This window comes from Colius striatus, chromosome 9, assembly GCF_028858725.1.
Source record: "Colius striatus isolate bColStr4 chromosome 9, bColStr4.1.hap1, whole genome shotgun sequence".
NCBI classification, from domain to species: Eukaryota; Metazoa; Chordata; class Aves; order Coliiformes; family Coliidae; genus Colius; species Colius striatus.
The window spans coordinates 1,470,993-1,489,412 of NC_084767.1; the positions used below are offsets into that span (position 1 = coordinate 1,470,993).

Genomic DNA, 18,420 nt, shown 5'->3' on the forward strand with positions numbered 1-18,420 from the left:
CATTTGTGGCCATGCACCTTCTGCAAGAGGCAAAAAACCCCACTCTTTGAGCGAATCTTTATGGTCATTCAAAACCTTTTAGGTAGATCCTGTCATATGCTTTATAAGTTCCTGACTGATTGTGTGGAATTAAGTTATTGGGCAGAGAACCAGCTAATGGAAACACATTGATGAAATCATTTTTGAGGGACATTAAATGGAGCTTAAAATAAAGCTGAAATGGCTTTATGGATTTTTCAGTCAAACTGTTTATGAACATTTATTGGTGGTAAATTACACAGTGTCAGAAGAGGGAATCAGTAGGTATGGCTTTTAATAGAAGTTGCTCTGATATAATACTGTGAGAAAGAATAATTTATTGCCTGGGGATGTACAGTATAGCACGTTTAAACACAAATTCTGTGATTGTTTTCTCCTAACTGTCTTTGGCTGTTTGGAGGGAAGTTACCCTCAGAGCAGCAGAGAGTCTCATAAGATGAAAAAAAAAATAGTTTCAGTACTTTGCAACGAAATAGAAATGTTGTATTATGCATGTTTCATGGTACAGAGCAAATGTTTTAATAACAGTTGATTCAGGAAGCAGAAGATATATCGTACAATAATAAATTTAGTTTATATTTGCTTTATACTCAGCAAAGGGAAAAGAGGGACATAATAACTTTTGATTGAGATGGGAGGTTGTGGCAGCTAAGTCTTGAACTCCTGTAGCTGTGCATTAACACCATTTGCCAAAACCCATCATACTTCAGGTAGAGGACAGTGAAAATAAGACTAGTGGGCACTTTCTGGTCCTGGAAATCTTGTCCCCTGGTTTTAAGACACTGCATCTTACAGTCACGAGTTAGTCAAATCTGTTAGATTGCCTGTCCCATCTAACTTAGATTGCCTGTCCCATCTAACTGAAAAGCTAATCCCATTTGTGCTCCTCTTTTGACTAGAAGACACTTTTCTTCCCAAATACATTTGTGACCAGTTTATTGCCACTTGCTCTCATGCTAACACTGACCTAGAGCCAGTAGTTCTTTATCCTTTGTGTTATTTATCCTTCTAATGTATCAATACACAGCATTGTACCTTTCCTTAGCCACCGTACTGCTGAGCTGAAAAGTCAAGTCCTTCCAGTCTTCTTTTGTAGGACAGACGTTGTGTTTGTGCAATCATACAGTATTTCCTCTATGTACACTTTCCCCACTGGAATAAGTGGGAAGGCTACATAATAGTTCAAGAATTCACTAGTGATTCTTAAAATAATGTGATTTTTTCCATGTTCCTGATAGACCTGCCTCTTTCTTTTCAGTTTAACGTCACATTTGTCTTCCCTTTGGCCCTGTCCCGCTGCCATGAACGCCACTCAGCCTTTACTCAGGGATGTTCTCATCCAGGAAACATTGAACACAGAGAAGAAATTTTTACTACTTTTTAAACACATGACCTTTTCTTTTTAAATTTCACATTCTCTCTCTTCTTCCACTCCCTGAGGCCAAATACTTGTTTCTCCACGGCTTCTCCTTCTGCAGAGCCAGAACGGCCCCGTCCAGTGTCAACAGCACATTTCCCTCAAACTCTCCTTCTTTTTTTTGCCAAAGTGTTTAGTAAACCCACTAAATGAGGTCACTCTCTCCAGCCTAATGCCTTCACTTTCAAAACCATCCAACACTGATGCTATCCCAGCCTATATAGTGACTTCCACGGTGGCCAAGAGCCAGACTCTGACACCAATGTCCAATGTTGTTGAGTCTGACCAAGGCAGTTGTTTCCATCAGGCACTGTGGGAGCTGCCAATCCCCAAGCAGAGACCAGGACTCTTCAGCACAGACAAGAGAGAACTGGTGAGAGTGGGAACATTTGAGGTCTGTAACTTTTCTAGCAGCACAAAAGCAAGAGGATGTTTATTTACTGTTTTTCACAGTCCAAGGCAGAACAAACATCCAGTGAAATCCATCAGGCAGCAGGTTGAAACTGAAGGAAGAACTTCTCCAGAGTATTTAATTCATCTGTGAGACCCCTGCTACAGAAATGGGAACACTTTAAATGATAATTAGATGAGGTGAGGAAAGCTTAGCAGTCTCTCTCCAGTGGCTGCATGACATGGCCAGATCAAGGAGCCCCTCGGCTGCTGACAGCCAGAGTCAAGGGAAAGATGTCCCAGTCCTGGTCCTTCAGCATCCCCTCACGGCTGACGTCCTACCTGGTGACAGGGACAGCTTGCCCTTTGAGAGATCTTGTGTTCTTCAAACAGAATGATAAGAAATTATATTGTCATGGCAGGAAGCCTTATCAAGGCAGGTAGTGTTCACTTGTAACTCTTAGCAAAGGAGAGGAACAAAAGGATTTGAAAATCTCGCTCCTGTTCCCAGAACATAAGGGACTCTGGGAGTAAAGAAGACAGAAAAGAGGTTTTAAGAACTGTACGTAGGGAAAGGAAAACAAGGACATGGAGGAAAGGAATAGCAGGCTTTTTTAATTTCCACCCTTCCTGACATGACTGCTTTGGGCTCTTTGCTGTCTTTGTTTCCAAAATTGCTTCTTGCATTTAAATTAAACAGTGAAAGCCTGGAAAACCCCAGGTCATTAGAAATATGCTCAATTCTCTCCTTACTTCACAGGCATCTCTGGTTACGTGCAGATCGTTATTTGGGGTGTTGCATAACTTAAGTAGCTGACTGAAAGTGTGTAAAAAATAATTAAAGTTGCCAGCATAAAGTTGCCATTTAAGCAATACAGATGCAAAGGTACAAGAATATCTATGTGCACCTCTCCAGCTGCAGTTCCTCATCTTCCTCCTCTGGAAAAACCATTGGTTTGTTATGCAGAAACGTACAGGCTGTGTCATTTGCTAAGTTTCATTGCAAAGCTAATAGCCAAGGCAATTGTGTGGATAAGCAGAGACTCAAATCATTTGGAGACTATTGAGAGAGGACAGATCTGATAATAATAACCTTCATGGCTCACAAGTTACAGCTGCTTTTGACAACTTGTAATGATGAAGGCTTATAGCAAAGTTAAGAGCTAAATATCTGTATTGTGCCATAGGATCAATTTCAATTCCCAAGTATAAAGCTTCAAACTTTAGACTGCTTTTATCATCTTTGAGATCACTTTGTTTTTCTCTAGGTTAAAAAGGAGTTGAGCTTTTTTTAACAGGTGTTAGAGTCCATTTTTTTATTCTCATTTTTTTTCTTTAACACAGTGGGATGCCTTAGTTAATTTATTTCAGAGCAAAGAAAGTGTAGTCTTATCGAAGCCACAGGTGTTTCTCATAGCAGAAGTTACAGAAGGATATTGCATTGATGTGTTTTGCATCACCACAGAACGGTTTTTATTCTGTTGTGATGATTTCCAGACTGCTCATAGGTAACAACTGCAATAGCAGATGTTAAGAGAGATCTCAAACAGTGTATGTGAAAGGATTTGTAGTTTGCACTAATAGCTTTATCAAAGAAAAAAATACAGAAATTTAAAAAAAAAAGGCACTGGTGGTGTTTGCAAGCTGACACTGAAATTGCTGTGATTAATACACATAATGAATGACTAATGGTTTATAATGTTCTGAACACAGGACCGTGGGTCTAAATTTTAAGAGTGTGGGTCATACTTACTCACTGGATAGGCAGTTATAGAATCACAGAATCACAGAATGGTAGGGGTTGGAAGGGACATTTAGAGATCATCCAGTCCAATCCCCCTGCAGAAGCAGGATCACCTAGATCAGGTTACATAGGAACGTGTCCAGGTGGGTCTTGAAGCCCTCCAAGGAAGGAGCCTCCACACCCTCCCTGGGCAGCCTGTGCCAGGGCTCCCTCACTGAAACACTGAAATAGTTTTTTCTTATGTTTAAGTGGAACTTTTTGTGTTCCAGCTTCATCCCATCACCCCCTGTCCTGTTGCTGGCTACTATAGAAAAGAGGGATGTCCCAACCTCCTGACACCCACCCTTTAGATATTTATAAATGTTAATAAGATCTCCCCTCAGTCTCCTCTTCTCCAGACTAAACAGCCCCAGTTCCTGCAGCCTTTCCTCGTTAGGAAGATTCTCCATTCCCCTGATCATCTTGGTGTCCCTGTGCTGGCCTCTCTCCAGCAGTTCTCTGTCCCTCTTGAGCCGAGGAGCCCAGAACTGGACACAGGACTCCAGATGAGGCCTCACCAGGGCAGAGTAGAGGGGGAGCAGAACCTCCCTTGACCTGTTGGCCACACTCTTCTTGCTGCATCCCAGGATGCCATTGGCTTCTTGGTCACGAGGGCATATTGCTGGCTCATGGTTAGTTTATTATCAAGTATATTTATTATATATTAGAGAATAGTGCCTCTATTTTTATTGGAAGTTTGAGTGTGAGTGAGAACATGATTTTCTGCATTGTGGTGTCAGTGGCAGCACTCAGGGACTCCTGTGTCCAAACAGAGTGTTTCGGAAGTGGAATGGGTTCAGAAAGTCCAGAAAATCTGCTTCAGAGTAAAGGATTCCAAAAGCCTTTAGTTTTCAGAGAATCAGAAAAGGTGGCTGGGTCACCATTGCTAACAGAAGTAGAGAGTCTGCTCCTGCAGGGCTGGTTTCCTGGCATGTGAGGACACAAGAAAACTATGTGGCTGAAAGCTGAAGTGAGACCAGTTCAGCTTAGATACTCATTCTAAAATCAGAAAAATTAGTGGAAAAGCTTACCAGAAGATGACCTGGGTTATCTTTATCTTGAGATACAGCATGGCTTAGTCACAAAACACAGACCCAGTGCAGGGATTACTGGGTGAAATGACCCTATCTGTGTGATGTAGGTGGTGATGGAAGATGATTGTAGTTGTCTGAAACTCAAGAAAGCTGTTCATATTATGTAGCAGTTTACAGCTCATGATCTAAAACCAGTCAGCAAATGGGGATACTGCTGCCTTCACCACCATCTCCATGAGAAGGGGAAAATGTGCAGAAGTTAAATGGCTTCTGGGTTACGCATCAAACCAGTTGCTGGGACTAGAGCAGAGTCTGCTGCCTGATAGTGCTGCATTTCATAAGGTGGACACCTCCCTCCTTTTCCCTAAGCAGAAGTACAGCCTCACCAGGGAGACATTTGCAGTGATCAAGCCAAAATTTGATTTTCTCCTTTGAGTATCTCTCAGAGCCCAGCAAAAGAAATAATGCCATGACATGCATTCACATTCATTAATGAGGAATGTAGCTGGACTAGATGCCTGGTTACCAAGGGAGTATCTTTTCCAAGCTCCCTCTGTCAATTGGGTCAACAAACACTTCCCACAGTCAGAGTGCAAGTATTTGCAAGTATTTGCGTTTAAAGCCAGAATTGCAGGCAAATTTTCAGATGATCAAAATCTGGCTTTTCTGGGGATGGAAGGGATGTGTGCAAGAGAGAAATGGGGTCAGGAGATGGCTTAAATTGCACTTAGGTATGATTTGACAATCACTCCCCTGATAACAGCTTATAATGTTTACAATTTGTCTTCTGTTTTGTTTTGTGATTTCAGGAGCAGAAGGCACAGTGTTCCCTAAATCTATAGAAACTCCCAATGTCAGGGCAGACCCCTTCAAGGAACTAAGGTAAACTTTGGAATATGGTTTAATGATAACTCAGTGGTGCCTTGTTGGAGTTGTGAATACTGCTGGGCATCATTTCTGCTTTTGCATAATAGCTTGGGGATTCACTTTGGTAGGCATCCCCAAGAGGATGCTGTGGAAGAGAAGGGATCTGCCATGTTCACATGTAATTTGACTGAGCTGACGACAATCACAGGCCATGAGAGCGTCATGTCTCACCTATAACGTGCTCTGAGTATCCTGAGCTCAGCATTTGAGAAAAAAACAGAGAAATCTTTTCCTGGTTGTGCAGGAAGGTATTGGAGTCCATGCTGAATCCCAGAGAGCTACAGCAAGCAAAGGGATAGTGCTATCCAGCCTATTACCTATCTTCCAGGAATGCAAACCCTCCCTGACCTACACAGGGTCCAGCTGTGCATGCATGTAACTGCTGACACTCCCAGAGATGCTGCTTGCTGACCGCAATGTATCCAGGGAATAAACAGCTCAGCCATGAGAACTAGTTGTGTCCTCAAGCTAGTGGGAGGTCTTACATCTATATAAATAAATATTTTCTTTTAAAGTGTGGCACTACAGGTCATTTTGGACAACTGGTCTCTGAAAAGAGACTAATCATATGGCCTAATAAATTATTGACTGAATCTCCTAGTATCTTCTGACCAGGAGGGCTACAGTGGTTTGCTATTAATGCTTTAATTATCCTTCCTTAGAAAAAGAGAGAGAGAAAAGGTGAAAAAAAAATCTCCAGAAGGATATCATGTCCTTAAGTCTTGGGTTGCAAACTCTCCTTCCCTGGAAACTGCTGGGGATGAAACAATCTTCTGACGGCTGAGGTGGTGCATGAGCACTGCAGATTGGCTGTAGATGCACTGAGATGGGAGAGGACCTCTCATTAACTCTCTCAGCTCTGATATCAGGGATAGTTACAGCCTAGCTAGATCACTGTAGAAGATGAGGAATGTCTTGGCTGCCTTCCCTTGGGTCTAGTTCTATCTTTCAGTTTCTCTCTGGAGACACTCTAGTTGTTCCCATGTTGCACTTTGTGGATCACACGTCAGACAAGTGCAGCGGTGGTTCAGTTCCTTATGAAAGTTTGTTCTCTTTCTCCAAGCAGCAACTTTAGCCCTACCTTGTGGTTTTCCCAATCTGTATATACTTACTTTAAAAAAAAAAAAGAGGAAGCTGGGCCTTTGCTCAGCCTGAGATGCAGTTGGCAGGGCAGCTCCAGGGTCTGCAGAGCCCCGGGAGGTCAGGATGCAGCGGTGCAGAGCACACATACCCTCTGTTTCTTTGGGCAGAGCAAGTAAACAAAGCAGTCAGCCAGTGAGTGAATTTGCAGGTGAGGTTCACGTGACAAAGACTTTCAGGCACAGCCAGTGTCGACTGATATTTTCAAAAAGAAAATATAAACTCAGCAAGATCGTGGTTAAAGTAGCCAATAGCATCTAAATAACTTACAAAACTAGGTCCCATTTTCAGTCGTGCAAAAGATTTAGGTCCAAGTTCATGGTTACTTAAGACTTTCCTAAATAGGGGAGGGGAATTTAATCCAAATAAGTGCAGGGTATCATATTAGAGGGCACAAATGTGAATTAAAATGGCCTTAATCTGATTGAGTATGCCTCTGATCCAAAGAGAATCAAGCTAAATGAAGCTGAAATGAATTCATAGCAGTATCCTTGCGAGGGATTGATTCAGTATATTTGATCTGCTTTAAATTCATGTTGTTATTTCACTTGCTTTGTTTAGAGCGCCCTTAGATAAGTGACTTCCTTTGAAATTAGTGGATTGTGTGAAAAAAACCCAACAACCTGTAAAAATCTGGTGGGCTTCTTATTTTTCTTTGTTTTAAAGGGAAATCATTGAATAGGGTTTACCTTGAAAACAACAAAAAAAAGTCAGATAGGGTCCTAAATATTTTGTGTGCTGCTGAAAATTTTACCTTGGCAAAAGTAAATGTTTTTTTCTACCAGCCTGAGAAGAAAATAGGCAATGATAGCACTGAGTGGAGAAAGCAAGGTTTCCCCAGAGTGAATGCTCTACTCCTCCCCAAACTGAGAACCATCCATCTCTCTCTCTCTACATGTTGGAGCACTGGCTACTTCTTAGGTAAAAGGGTGCCTTTTGGGTACAGTACAGAGTTAATAGAGAAAATAATCTTACTCTAGGGGGACATTTTTTGGTATCCTCCTGTTTGGATAGCAGACTATGTGCATAAGGTGTCCTTTTGGCCTATTTAAAGAGATGGTGTGCAGTGAAATGAGACTGGATGAGATGGCAGCCTATGGGTCCCGAGCTGTCATACATTGCTAGGAAAGCAGCTTAGCAAACATGCAGTCAGTAGCTGTCTTGACTCTAAAAGACCTTTTTCTGTAATAAATAGTGCAAACTTTCTTTCCTTCTCAGGCTTCACATTCTCGGGGTGGGAGGGCGCACATTCAGCTATTATAGGCTTTCACCAGGTACCACCAACCTCTATCACTCTTTCTAGACCAAATGGTTATGATTAGTTACATGATTTATCATTTGCTCTTTTCAGTACCATACTGACTTCCAGTTTTTCATTAGAAGACTTCAAAATAAGGTGACAGCAACTGTCACTATTGGAAAGAGAGGAGACCAACTGCTCCTGTCACCACTGGGAGTCAGACCATCTGTATGTCTTCTTTCCCTTCCTCCTCTCCTTAACAGAATGATTTCCCCTGCAAGATAGGCAGTGTACTATCATGCCAATCATTTCTGTTTCTTTTCTTCTTTTCCTCTCATCTCCCAAAGGTCTTCAGTCGTGCCCATATGTCACAAAGACTGGCATGCTCCAAGCAACAGCACACACATTCTCAACATTCTGTCCATCCCTATTTAGCTGACAAACGGTCTTCAGTTCATATAGCCTGATTCACTTCTTAGTAGCCAGGTGCTCTACAAGGTGGTCACCATCCTGGAGAATAAGCAAGATGTGGTCCTCCTTTCTAAGTGCCCCATTTAAAACACTTTCATCTGCAATGATTTAGTTAGAGAAAATTAAGTTTGCAATATGTGCACAGCTTTATCCTTACATGCTAAGCCCTATCCCAAGGATGCAAAAACTGGTTTGGTGTTTGTTTGAGCCAGGTCTGGACTTTGCTGCTGAGCCTTCTCACGAGGTGCTCTCCCATGATACAGACAGACTCATGTGTCCTAAAACAATCCCAGTCAGTCTCAGTTGTAGTAGGAATGCCAGAGCTCATAAATATCTTGTTTAATGCAGATTGTTAATCACAGTTCCTTTCCTATTTGGGATCTAGAATACTCTTTAATAATGACCTAAGAACTAGAGATGTTTAAAAAGCTGTTTGATCTGTAAACATTTCTTGACAGTTTTGGTAGTTGTCCTTTGGGTTCTGAACTGGTCAAAAACGGTGAAAAGGACGGTAAACAAATTCAAATTATTTTCAAATGCTTGGAATATTTAAAAGTGCCATTCAGTACCAACACAAAACAGTTTAGGGGGAGGTCTTTGGAGGTTTCTTTGGACATTGAAATATTTGTACTCATCTGCATTGACTCGTTTTTAATGCAGGTTAGTGTCTGACATATGGTAATGTGATTGCCTGTGCATAAAAGTTGAATTCAAGATGACCTTTTCTCACAGGATTATTTTTGTAGCAACCAAGTAACTTGTCAAGCGCCTATCTTGGGAGCCTCTCCTTGACATTGGCAGGAATTACCTGCCTTTCTCTATTTATCATCTTCCAGAAGGCAAATACATGCCAAGGAGGCTAGCAGAAGTTATCCAACACACATAAGATCAGCACTGTTCCAAGGTGAGAGATAAAGGCTAGGCTAGCCAATGAGTAAGGAAGAAGGGAAATACTTTGAGGGGAGAGGGATTTAGAAGTGAGTGATCTGATTTAAGAAAAATATCAGGAGGTTGTTGTTAAACTGCTAAGTGCTGGAAGCCAGGAGGGTATGTGCTAGATGGGCATTGTATTGCAGCATCCATCCCAGTTCCTGAGCTCAGAGCTACTGTAAGTACCTCCCCAATGTCCAGGTCATGCTGGGCAGGGGCACTCAGAGCATGGAAATCTGGTTTAGGGCATTTCTGTTCCCAGAGTTAAATACAAAGAAATCAGGCAGCATAAAATCCACTCCATGAGTGGCACACACACACCTGGAATTCATCCACAAGTATTGTAGGTTAAAAAGGCAGTAAACTGCTCATCCAAGGAAGAAAACCAAGGGATGGCTGTTTTTCCTGTAATACATAAATACAGTTAAGGGAGAATTAATCCCTTGGGCTCGAAGGGGTAATTTTTGACCAAAGTTAATTATGAAGCACTGAAAGTACCAAATAGCAGATGAAATGTTCTTGCAGCTTGATTTTATTAGTTCAATTCTACCTTACTGTGTACAGTGCTGAACTATCCAAATAGTCCAAATGAGACCTATTGTAACAAAAAGCAATTTAAATACAGTGCTCAGCTAATGCAACAATACTCATCTTGCAAAGCAATAATTCTTACAGAATTAAGGTTTCCCTCAGCTGTGTTTCACACGGCAGCAGAGACTTTTTTCCATAAATATGAACATAAATAATGTTTCTGTCTAAAACCCATTACATTAGTAAAGATGAAGAGAACAAAAATTGGAGGAAATGCAAAAAATGGATGATATGAAAGAGGAAGTAATTGGTTAGAAGTGCAAGTCATTCATAAAGACTAGTGTGTGATATTAGAACACTGTTTAGTTTACAGCACTTGGGGATTCCTGTGAGGTGTCAGCGAGAAAAGAATGGCCAGGGTAGCACTGAATCTTAACTGGTGCTACTTTCTGATTGATTTACCAGAAGCGATGCAGCTCTTTTATCTGTTACACCAGTACAACCCCAATAACTGGGGTAGTCCTACCAGCTTCAAAGACAACATTTTGCCTTGGGTTGAGATTTACTTCCTACATAGTATCAAATAGAACTATTTTCATGAGACCCAGATGGGTTGGGTTTCTATGACTATCTCAACTGAGAACAGGTTCCTGGTTTCTAAACTGCACTTTGTTGAGTTTCTCTTGAATGGCAGAGGTGCTCCTCATTCTCCATTTTCTGATGTAGGAGACCCTGTCTGATCTAACACTTTCCCTGTAACCACCAAGGCTTCCTGACAACGCTTGCTGTTGGATGAAACTGCCTCACACTGACTTCACAGCCACAGCCGCTTTGCTTTAGCCTTTCCTCCTGTCAACATCCCTTCAAAGGTGTTGCCTGTTCATCTGTTATAGAAGAGAAGCCACAGCCCTCACAAATCAAAGGCAGTGAAAGTCTTTCCATAGGCTTCTTGTGGGCAGTGTATTAAGATCTATATATACAGTTGGCTATAAGGGTTGGAATTAGGGAAGCAGTTGATTGCTGGGGCTTTCCATCTGTGGAAGTGTTTCTATTGCAATGGCTCTCATCTTTTTCACACACAGAACTAGAAAGGGGGGATTTGGGTCTTGGTGTTTTTTCCCTCCCTGTTTTTAGCAGCTGAAGTCTAGGTTTGGATGAGACACTTAGGAGACATTTGCTTGAGAAATGGCAGAGGCATTGACAGAGCTTTGCTGACCTGTCCTGGCTGGGTAAGTCACGGCCCTGCCCTCTTTACAGTGCTGTTAGTAGCATCTCTCTGTAGACAGACAGTTCCTCTTCAAAGAGGGCTGGGGGACAGTGAAAGCAGGTTTGGCAGGAAGGGCAGCTTGCCATGAAGATGTTTTGAACACAGTATTTTTGCTGAAGTGAAAGGTGAGATGGGGTCAGCCTAGGGAGAAAAAAGACAAAGCAGTCAGAATTGGTGGTTGAGCAGGCTGCAGTGGGATGTGTGGCCCTTCCCAGATGCACCCACGTCCTCTCTGCTGCGGCAATGTGTGGGTGTGAGAGTGTGTGTATCCCACCAGAGCTACACAGCCCTTCAAGTGAAAACAGGAGTGGGAATAGGGAAGCAAAGGTTAGATTTCTAAAGCAAAATGATGTCTAATGGCATACCTTATGGGATAAAGAGCAGGGGAACTAGGCTTCTCATTTGGTGGTTGGTGGAAGGATACAGCAGACTCTTCTGCATACAATTGCAACCAGAGCAATGGCTCCAGACAAAGACAAGTTTAGCTTTTCCTGGGCCCTGAATAAAATACAACAGCCTGGTTCATTATTCTCTCTCTGCATTTATTCTGTAGGGGTTTCCTAAAGCAAACAAAAGCTGGGATATTTTTCCAGGAGATATTAATCATCCATCCTGACTGTTATCTCAGATTGAATATCTTTCTTGTATACAAGATCTGTATCCTGCCTAGGTGTGTTGTGCCCGAGATTGTCATTAGCTTTCAACAGCAGAATGTTGCTTGCTCCATTATCAGAGCATTCATCTAACCTTTGAGTGCTTCTCACAAAAGTGTAGAAGCCAGAAGTCCTCTGGGACTGGAGAAAAACCCTGTTGATTTGTCCAGTCTGTACAGTCAGACATGCACACGTATCCATTTGGGTAACAAAAATGCCAGCTCTTTTTTTTTTTGGCTTTTTATAAACTCTCTGTGCAGCACACAGCTAACCTTGAGTAGAAAAATAGATGCTAATAAATGCAAGGTCTTAAAAATGTGAATTATAGCCAATTCACACTCCATGGCAGACTCACACCGGTGAAATGGCATAATACTTAATTACAATGCTTGTCCTTCTTCCAAGTGCAGATGACATTCCTGAGATAGATTTTGCAATGGCATCTGTGGAAATAAGTTGTGAAACTAATTAGTTGGTTATATGATACAGAATGTGGTGACACACCTAACCTGGTGTATCTGTCTGGTTGGTTAGTGTGCACCTTGAGGTGGCATATTTTGGAAGGTCTTACAGAAAATGGTGAAAATACCCTTTAACCTCTAGAATGCAGATGTTTATAGAAAATCTTGCCTTTCATTTACATTTTGATAACAATTAAGGAGGGCTACCGTGTTCTGAAGTGCCACACCTTACTTGTGCCTTGGGAGGTGCACCTGGTCTGCAGTCTGCATGCTCTAAGGACCATTTTTAGGGTGTCAACTGCAATAGGATCTGCAGGTTATTGACTAAGCCATAAGTGTCCTAAAAGTCGTTGGATAACTGCCCAGAAAGAAGGATTTATTTCCATGCAAGCTGGGCAACATGTTTGCCTTGCAACAGTCTCACTCGTGTTTCTGTTGTGTAGGGTAGTTGGGAGGTGCTGCACCAGGAATCAGTTGGTGTGCTGGTCTGGGATGCAGCGTTCGTACTGCTCTGTGAGAGGCTCAGAAACTATTGGTTTATCATAACATTTGTACTTGAGATAGAGCTATTTGTACCAAGGATATTGAGCATGAAATACAGAAGTAAATAGAAAGATGGCAAGGAAAGCACCTTACTCACCTATCACTGTTGATCCCAATCCTTGGCAAATACTGTGGTATTTACGATGTAATCGTGTTCAAAATGACTGAATAGCTTGGAAGAGGAGATTTTCCTTTGAACAATCTTCTTATCTTAAAGAAATGAGAGGAATGTAATCCACTGAGCACCATGTTTGCTTTTGGGTAGAAAAATACATGGAGTGGGGTTTTGTTTCATATTTCTCTCTATCCCTTTATACTTCTTTCCAGCTGTGTATCTCACATTGAGTGAAGAGCAAGGCAGGCAAAATAAAAATCTTTGCCTTACTCTGCACATTGTACCTGCTTTTAAGGAAGGTCTGTCTCCCAGCTGAGACTTTGCCTGCAAGCCTGGGAGCTGTCTGGCAAACAGAGCTACCCTCACTCACAGCTATGTGCACAGGAACCACAGCTGGGATTTCGCTTGCTGAAGAGCAGCAGTTGCAAACCAGCTTCCTTGAAACCAAGCATTTAACATGCACCTCTCATTAACCTGTTACAAAATAGGGAAGAGCAGCTCAGGCTCTCTCCTGTGCAAGTGAGGATGTCCTCAGGTTTCCATTTCCTACTGACGTCTGCTGATGCTGGAGGGTTTGGCTGTATCAAGGCAATAATGCTTAATATTTAGTGTGAGTGAGGTATTTTGAGCTGTCCACTGTGATTAAAAAGGACACTTTTGCAAATGCACTAATTGTACTTTAGATTGTAGTCAGGAATCAATAGCTGTGCATAACCCTGTTAAAGAGGGGAGAAAAATGTGTGCATAAGTAAGTGTAATGGGATCCTTTATTTTGAAAGCAGTATTTTGCATACTTACCAAGAGAAATCATAAATATTCACTGTGCTGATAGAATCTATATTCTGAACTTATGTTTCATGTGGAACAGAATTGTTTTCTTTAGGCCAAACAGGAGTCACTGTGTCACTTCCTCACGACTGGAGGTGATTGTCTCCCTTTAACGTGAAGTGACTGCTGCTACTCTACTCCTCATGTATATATTTTGCAGTATGGATTTATGCCTCGTGTTATTGTGGCACCTCTGACTTGTTTTGAATAGTAATTATTTCCAATCAAATAACATTGCTGAGTTTATACTTAAGGAATGTCCGTCCCTGCTCTTAAATGGTGTTTGGACTCAGCTCTGCCTCTCCACGTGGCTAATGAGAACCCTTTTGTAAATACAACTAGGCAACCAAACCTGTGTCTTTCTGTGGAGACCCATGCACAGCCCAGAGTTGCTTCCCTGGTCTCTACTTCATCTAGAACAACACTAATTAATTATTAGTGTGTTAGCATTATCTGCGTGCAGCCGTGCCCTTTCTGGGCTCGGCGGTGAGTTGGCTCAGCAACTGGAGATGACCCATCTTACACCTTGTGAAGGGTGGAAACAGAAATGCAGAAGCTAATTTGACCAGCAGTGCAGGCAGAAACTGGCATGTTGTTCCTCTTTCTCTTCTCCATCTTAGTAAAGTTGGGAGCCTGAGGGCTTTGCCACCACCTTTCCAGATTTGCTGACACTTCTAAAGCAGCAATCACCTGCTTTTGTTCCCAGCTGGGATGGCACTGCCATTGCAGTGACTCAGTGAAAAAAAAGCAGCATTTTCTTTGAGGCCAGACTGGTGAAAGCACAGTATTAAAGGTGGAGCATTGCTGGTTTGAAAGGCAAAGTGGCAGCCACCATTTCATCCATCAGCAGAGGTGGCTGCTATAAATACATCTCTCAATGTATACACACAGCTTTGCTGGCAAGTAAAATAATGTTGGGTTTCTCTTCAGCTGCATGAGAACATTGTGTACACTGTGTCCTTTGACAGAAGAAGCCAAACTTATAAGCATGTGCTTCACGTGGTGTTGTGTAGCTTCAGGGCTATGCAGGAAATGGGGAAATTGAACAAAGAGATGTGATTGAAGCCCGGTAACAGCCAAAAAGCAGGTGAGTGGCTCTGAGGAAGCCTGAGAAACACATTCAGAAATACATCTCAGTTCTCCAGAGGTGAGAAGCAAATCTCCCAGTGTGTGATCAATCAGTAACTGCAGAAGGAGAGGAGCTTTCTCCCAGTTTAGGCTAGCACAAACAGGCATCAGGCACTTTGGGACCCTCCTAGCAGTTGTTTCGCCATCTGAAAACCGGCTGCAATTCTCTGCTTCTCACAAGTCGACCTCAGTTCAAGAGTTCTCTCCTGCTTTTCATCGTACAAAAAGAAAAGCACATTCTCTCCCTCTTTGCCTGGTTTCATGTCATTAAGGACAGTTGCAGGAAGGCTGGCTGAGGACATGTTATAAAGTGACACGGAGGATTTAAGCAAGAAAGTAAACAAAAAACCCTACCAAACTTAGACCATCAAGGATCATAAAAGAGCTTGTAAAGCAGAGGGGAAATGGCCTCCTGGTGAGTTTGAGAAGAGCTGAGAAGGCTGGATAATGAGGGGATGTGCTGTGGTAAGGAGATGTTCCCTGCCAGTGAACTCAGTGAAAATCTGCTTATATTTGATATAATAAGGGCAAAAAGCAAGACACAAAGGGTTTATGCTGCTAGCGCTGAAGTGTGTGGCAGTGATAAAAATGTTATGTCCTGTCCTCTTCCTTAAGTATTAACGTTTTAAAAGACAGAGAATGAAGTAAAATGTCAATTTATTTTTTTTAATAAGGATTTGGTGTCTTAACTTTAATGAAGGAGTAATAAATACAAATGGATATGAATAGAAGGTCATTAGAGCTATTCATTTTGATAGAAAATATCCAATATCTTCTCGTGAGTGCCAGAGGTTAAAGATCATTATTGCTTCCTAGAGTCTCCAGGATTAAATTCTCTCTCTTGTGACCCACAAGGTATGATTGCAAATGTGTGCATATGAAGTGGGTTGTAATAAACTCCTATTGCATAGAAGGCTCTTTAGAAAAACAGGATATCTTGCACGAATCATCTGAGGAGCTCTGTCTAAACGTGGCAGCTTTGTTGTAAACCTGAAATATTTCATTTTGGAAGCTCAAGTGCTGCCAGGAGGATCACCTGGAAGGCACAGAGAACCTTGTGAAAAGATTCTGAGCTTTCAGACAGCAGTTGAAACGCAGAGTTCTCTCAGTTTAAAACCACTGGACTTTAACAGGCTTTTGTGTGTTCTTTACTCTCCTAATAATTACAAATGACATTTCTGATGGAGCATTTTAGGGTGCAAAAAATTAAGCCCTTTGTAATTGCTGTGCATTTCCATCTAAAGCCTCTAAAACTGTAAGTACCAGATAACCAATTCTTGTTCCCCTGGGGCAGAACAAACTGCTGGGAGCACAGTGGAAAAAGCCAATCCCAACCGTATGGTGCCTGGAGACGCATTCCTGCCCCTCACCGAATCCAAACCTTTAGGTGTGTATCAGACTGCCAGATTGGCTCAATTCACTAGTAAATGTTGAAGTACAGAAATGTTGTTAATGTGGGATTACTAATGCAGTTTGGGTGTTTTTATTAATAGGCTAAATCCTGTAGGCAATGCTTTGTTCTCATGAGTCCTTGGGGTAATTATCACCTTACATAGCACGTTATATCCCTTGATGACTTCTGCATAACTCACTTTAAGTTAATGAGATCTTGTATGCATTTCTGCACGAGCTGCACATCTGGAAACAAACTGGGTCCTGAATTCAGCCCTGGGATCTGGTAGCTGCTTTGGTGTGGGTCTTGCCCCATCTATGCCCTGCTTACTTCCATAAGTGCTCCATTTTTGCTCTACGGGATCAAAATGGTCATATCAAGAGAAGAGTAATTTGTCATTTGCTTAAGCTCAGTTCCTCATGCCTACCACCAATTCATGCTTAATTCTTTGCAAAAAAAAAGTCTTACTGAAAACATCAAGGGCAATATTGCTAAAGAGTGGAAAATGGAACACTAAATCTCTCCTAGTTCTTTTCTCCTTTTTCCTGCTTAGCATGTGACAAATTTTCTAAAAGACCCAGTAAATATGTTGATTTTATGGGTTCACAGTTGAGCAGTGGGGTATCATTTAATCTCTCCATCCATTGTTCTGAGCAGTGAGAGAACCAAGCAATGACTTTGTCAGAACATTTTGCAGAGCTCTGAGGTGCATGGCATTCAAGCAACATCACACCAGGAGTCTAAATCTATGAGTCTAGAGGTTAGTTACAGATAGAAAGAATAAATCAAGCAATAAAGGATGCCTATAAAAAAGGATGCTACCTCTTAAATGAAGACACTTTAGAGTTCATCATAAACCTCTGACATATATTCAGTCACTCTGCCTGCCATCACAGTCTGAAATATATTTCAAGGTGCCTGCATATTTTATGCTGTAACCTCTAATAAATACATGTACATTTTCAATGATGTTGCATCATGCCTTCTGAACTGATGTGACTTGAAAGGGGAATTGGTGTCAAGGCAATGGGAGTTCTGCAGGCAAAGTTGCTCAGATACACATTAAAAGTGCTTCTCTGACTCACGCAGCATTTCAAAATGTCTGTGGGATACCAAGGGTGTTTCACAAACATCTATTTGAGGAAGCTTTCCTCTAGCTGGATGCCAGTTCTCTGTTTCTAAGTGAGGCAAAGTGCATATAATTTCCTTAGTGTTTGGCTTTCCTGGTCCAAACTATAGTAGTTTACAGGACTGACTAACCTACCGGGGGGACTGAACGATTCTGTAACAAACCAAATGGAGTCAAAATTAGCCTTCAAGAGGCAGGCTGAAATTTTGGCAGAGCCATTGGATATTTACACAGAATATTTCTCTTGCTTCCCAAATAGAGATTATTACTCTCTTGAAAGAACAATTGCAAGATTTTTGTAGGACCAATCCTGAAAATTGGCCACCCTTTAATTTTTAGCAGCTGTCAGGATTTAACGGTGAGACGTTGATTTATGGAGCTATCCAGGCCACTTCTGCATAGCTTCCTTCTTTTCAGAGATAAGTATTCTGGGAAGCTGCAAGTATATGTGTTATCCATCAGGACCCGTCAGCCACTCTCCATATGGTTTGTTGCAGTCAGAAAATGCAGAGTTCTTCTTTAAAGTGGCATTTTCTACAGTTCAAGAAGTTCACTTTCTGACAGAGAGATTAACAGTGAAGCAGAGCAGGCAATAATTATTATTAGTCAGTATTTACAAGAGTAACTCAAGATATTTGAGCACCTGATAGATTCATCTTTTATGGTGCTTGGTGGTACATATTGTATAAATATCAGAGGTCATGAGCTGGTCATTTCAAAATAGAATGTTGGACAATTCTGCCCTTTTCTACTTGGTTCAAAAGAAAAAAAGAGGAACCAAACAGCAAAAAAAAAAAATAGCTGATGCTTTAAATGCTTGTGGTTACTATAAGAATGTGCAGACTCAGCAAATGCAGCTCAACTATGTGAAAAATGGTAGGAACTGCTTTCATGAAAGGTTAGAAGCATCAAGAAGAGACCAGGATGAGTAGTTGTTCCATGAGAATAGTACAGTGTCTTCTGGTGGCATTCCACCAAACTTCTCGTAAAAGACCATGGCA

General features: G+C 41.7%; 1 protein-coding gene across 4 annotated transcripts in view; it reads left to right on the forward strand.

The window, feature by feature from the left end:
• Nucleotides 1-18,420, forward strand: part of SGCD (sarcoglycan delta) — a 168,810-nt gene that overhangs the window by 103,607 nt on the left and 46,783 nt on the right. For all 4 annotated transcript variants that reach the window (XM_062002042.1, XM_062002043.1, XM_062002040.1 and 1 more), the window contains exon 6: nucleotides 5,473-5,545. In XM_062002042.1, the coding sequence (XP_061858026.1) occupies nucleotides 5,473-5,545 (73 nt within the window). The remainder of the gene's footprint in view (nucleotides 1-5,472; nucleotides 5,546-18,420) is intronic.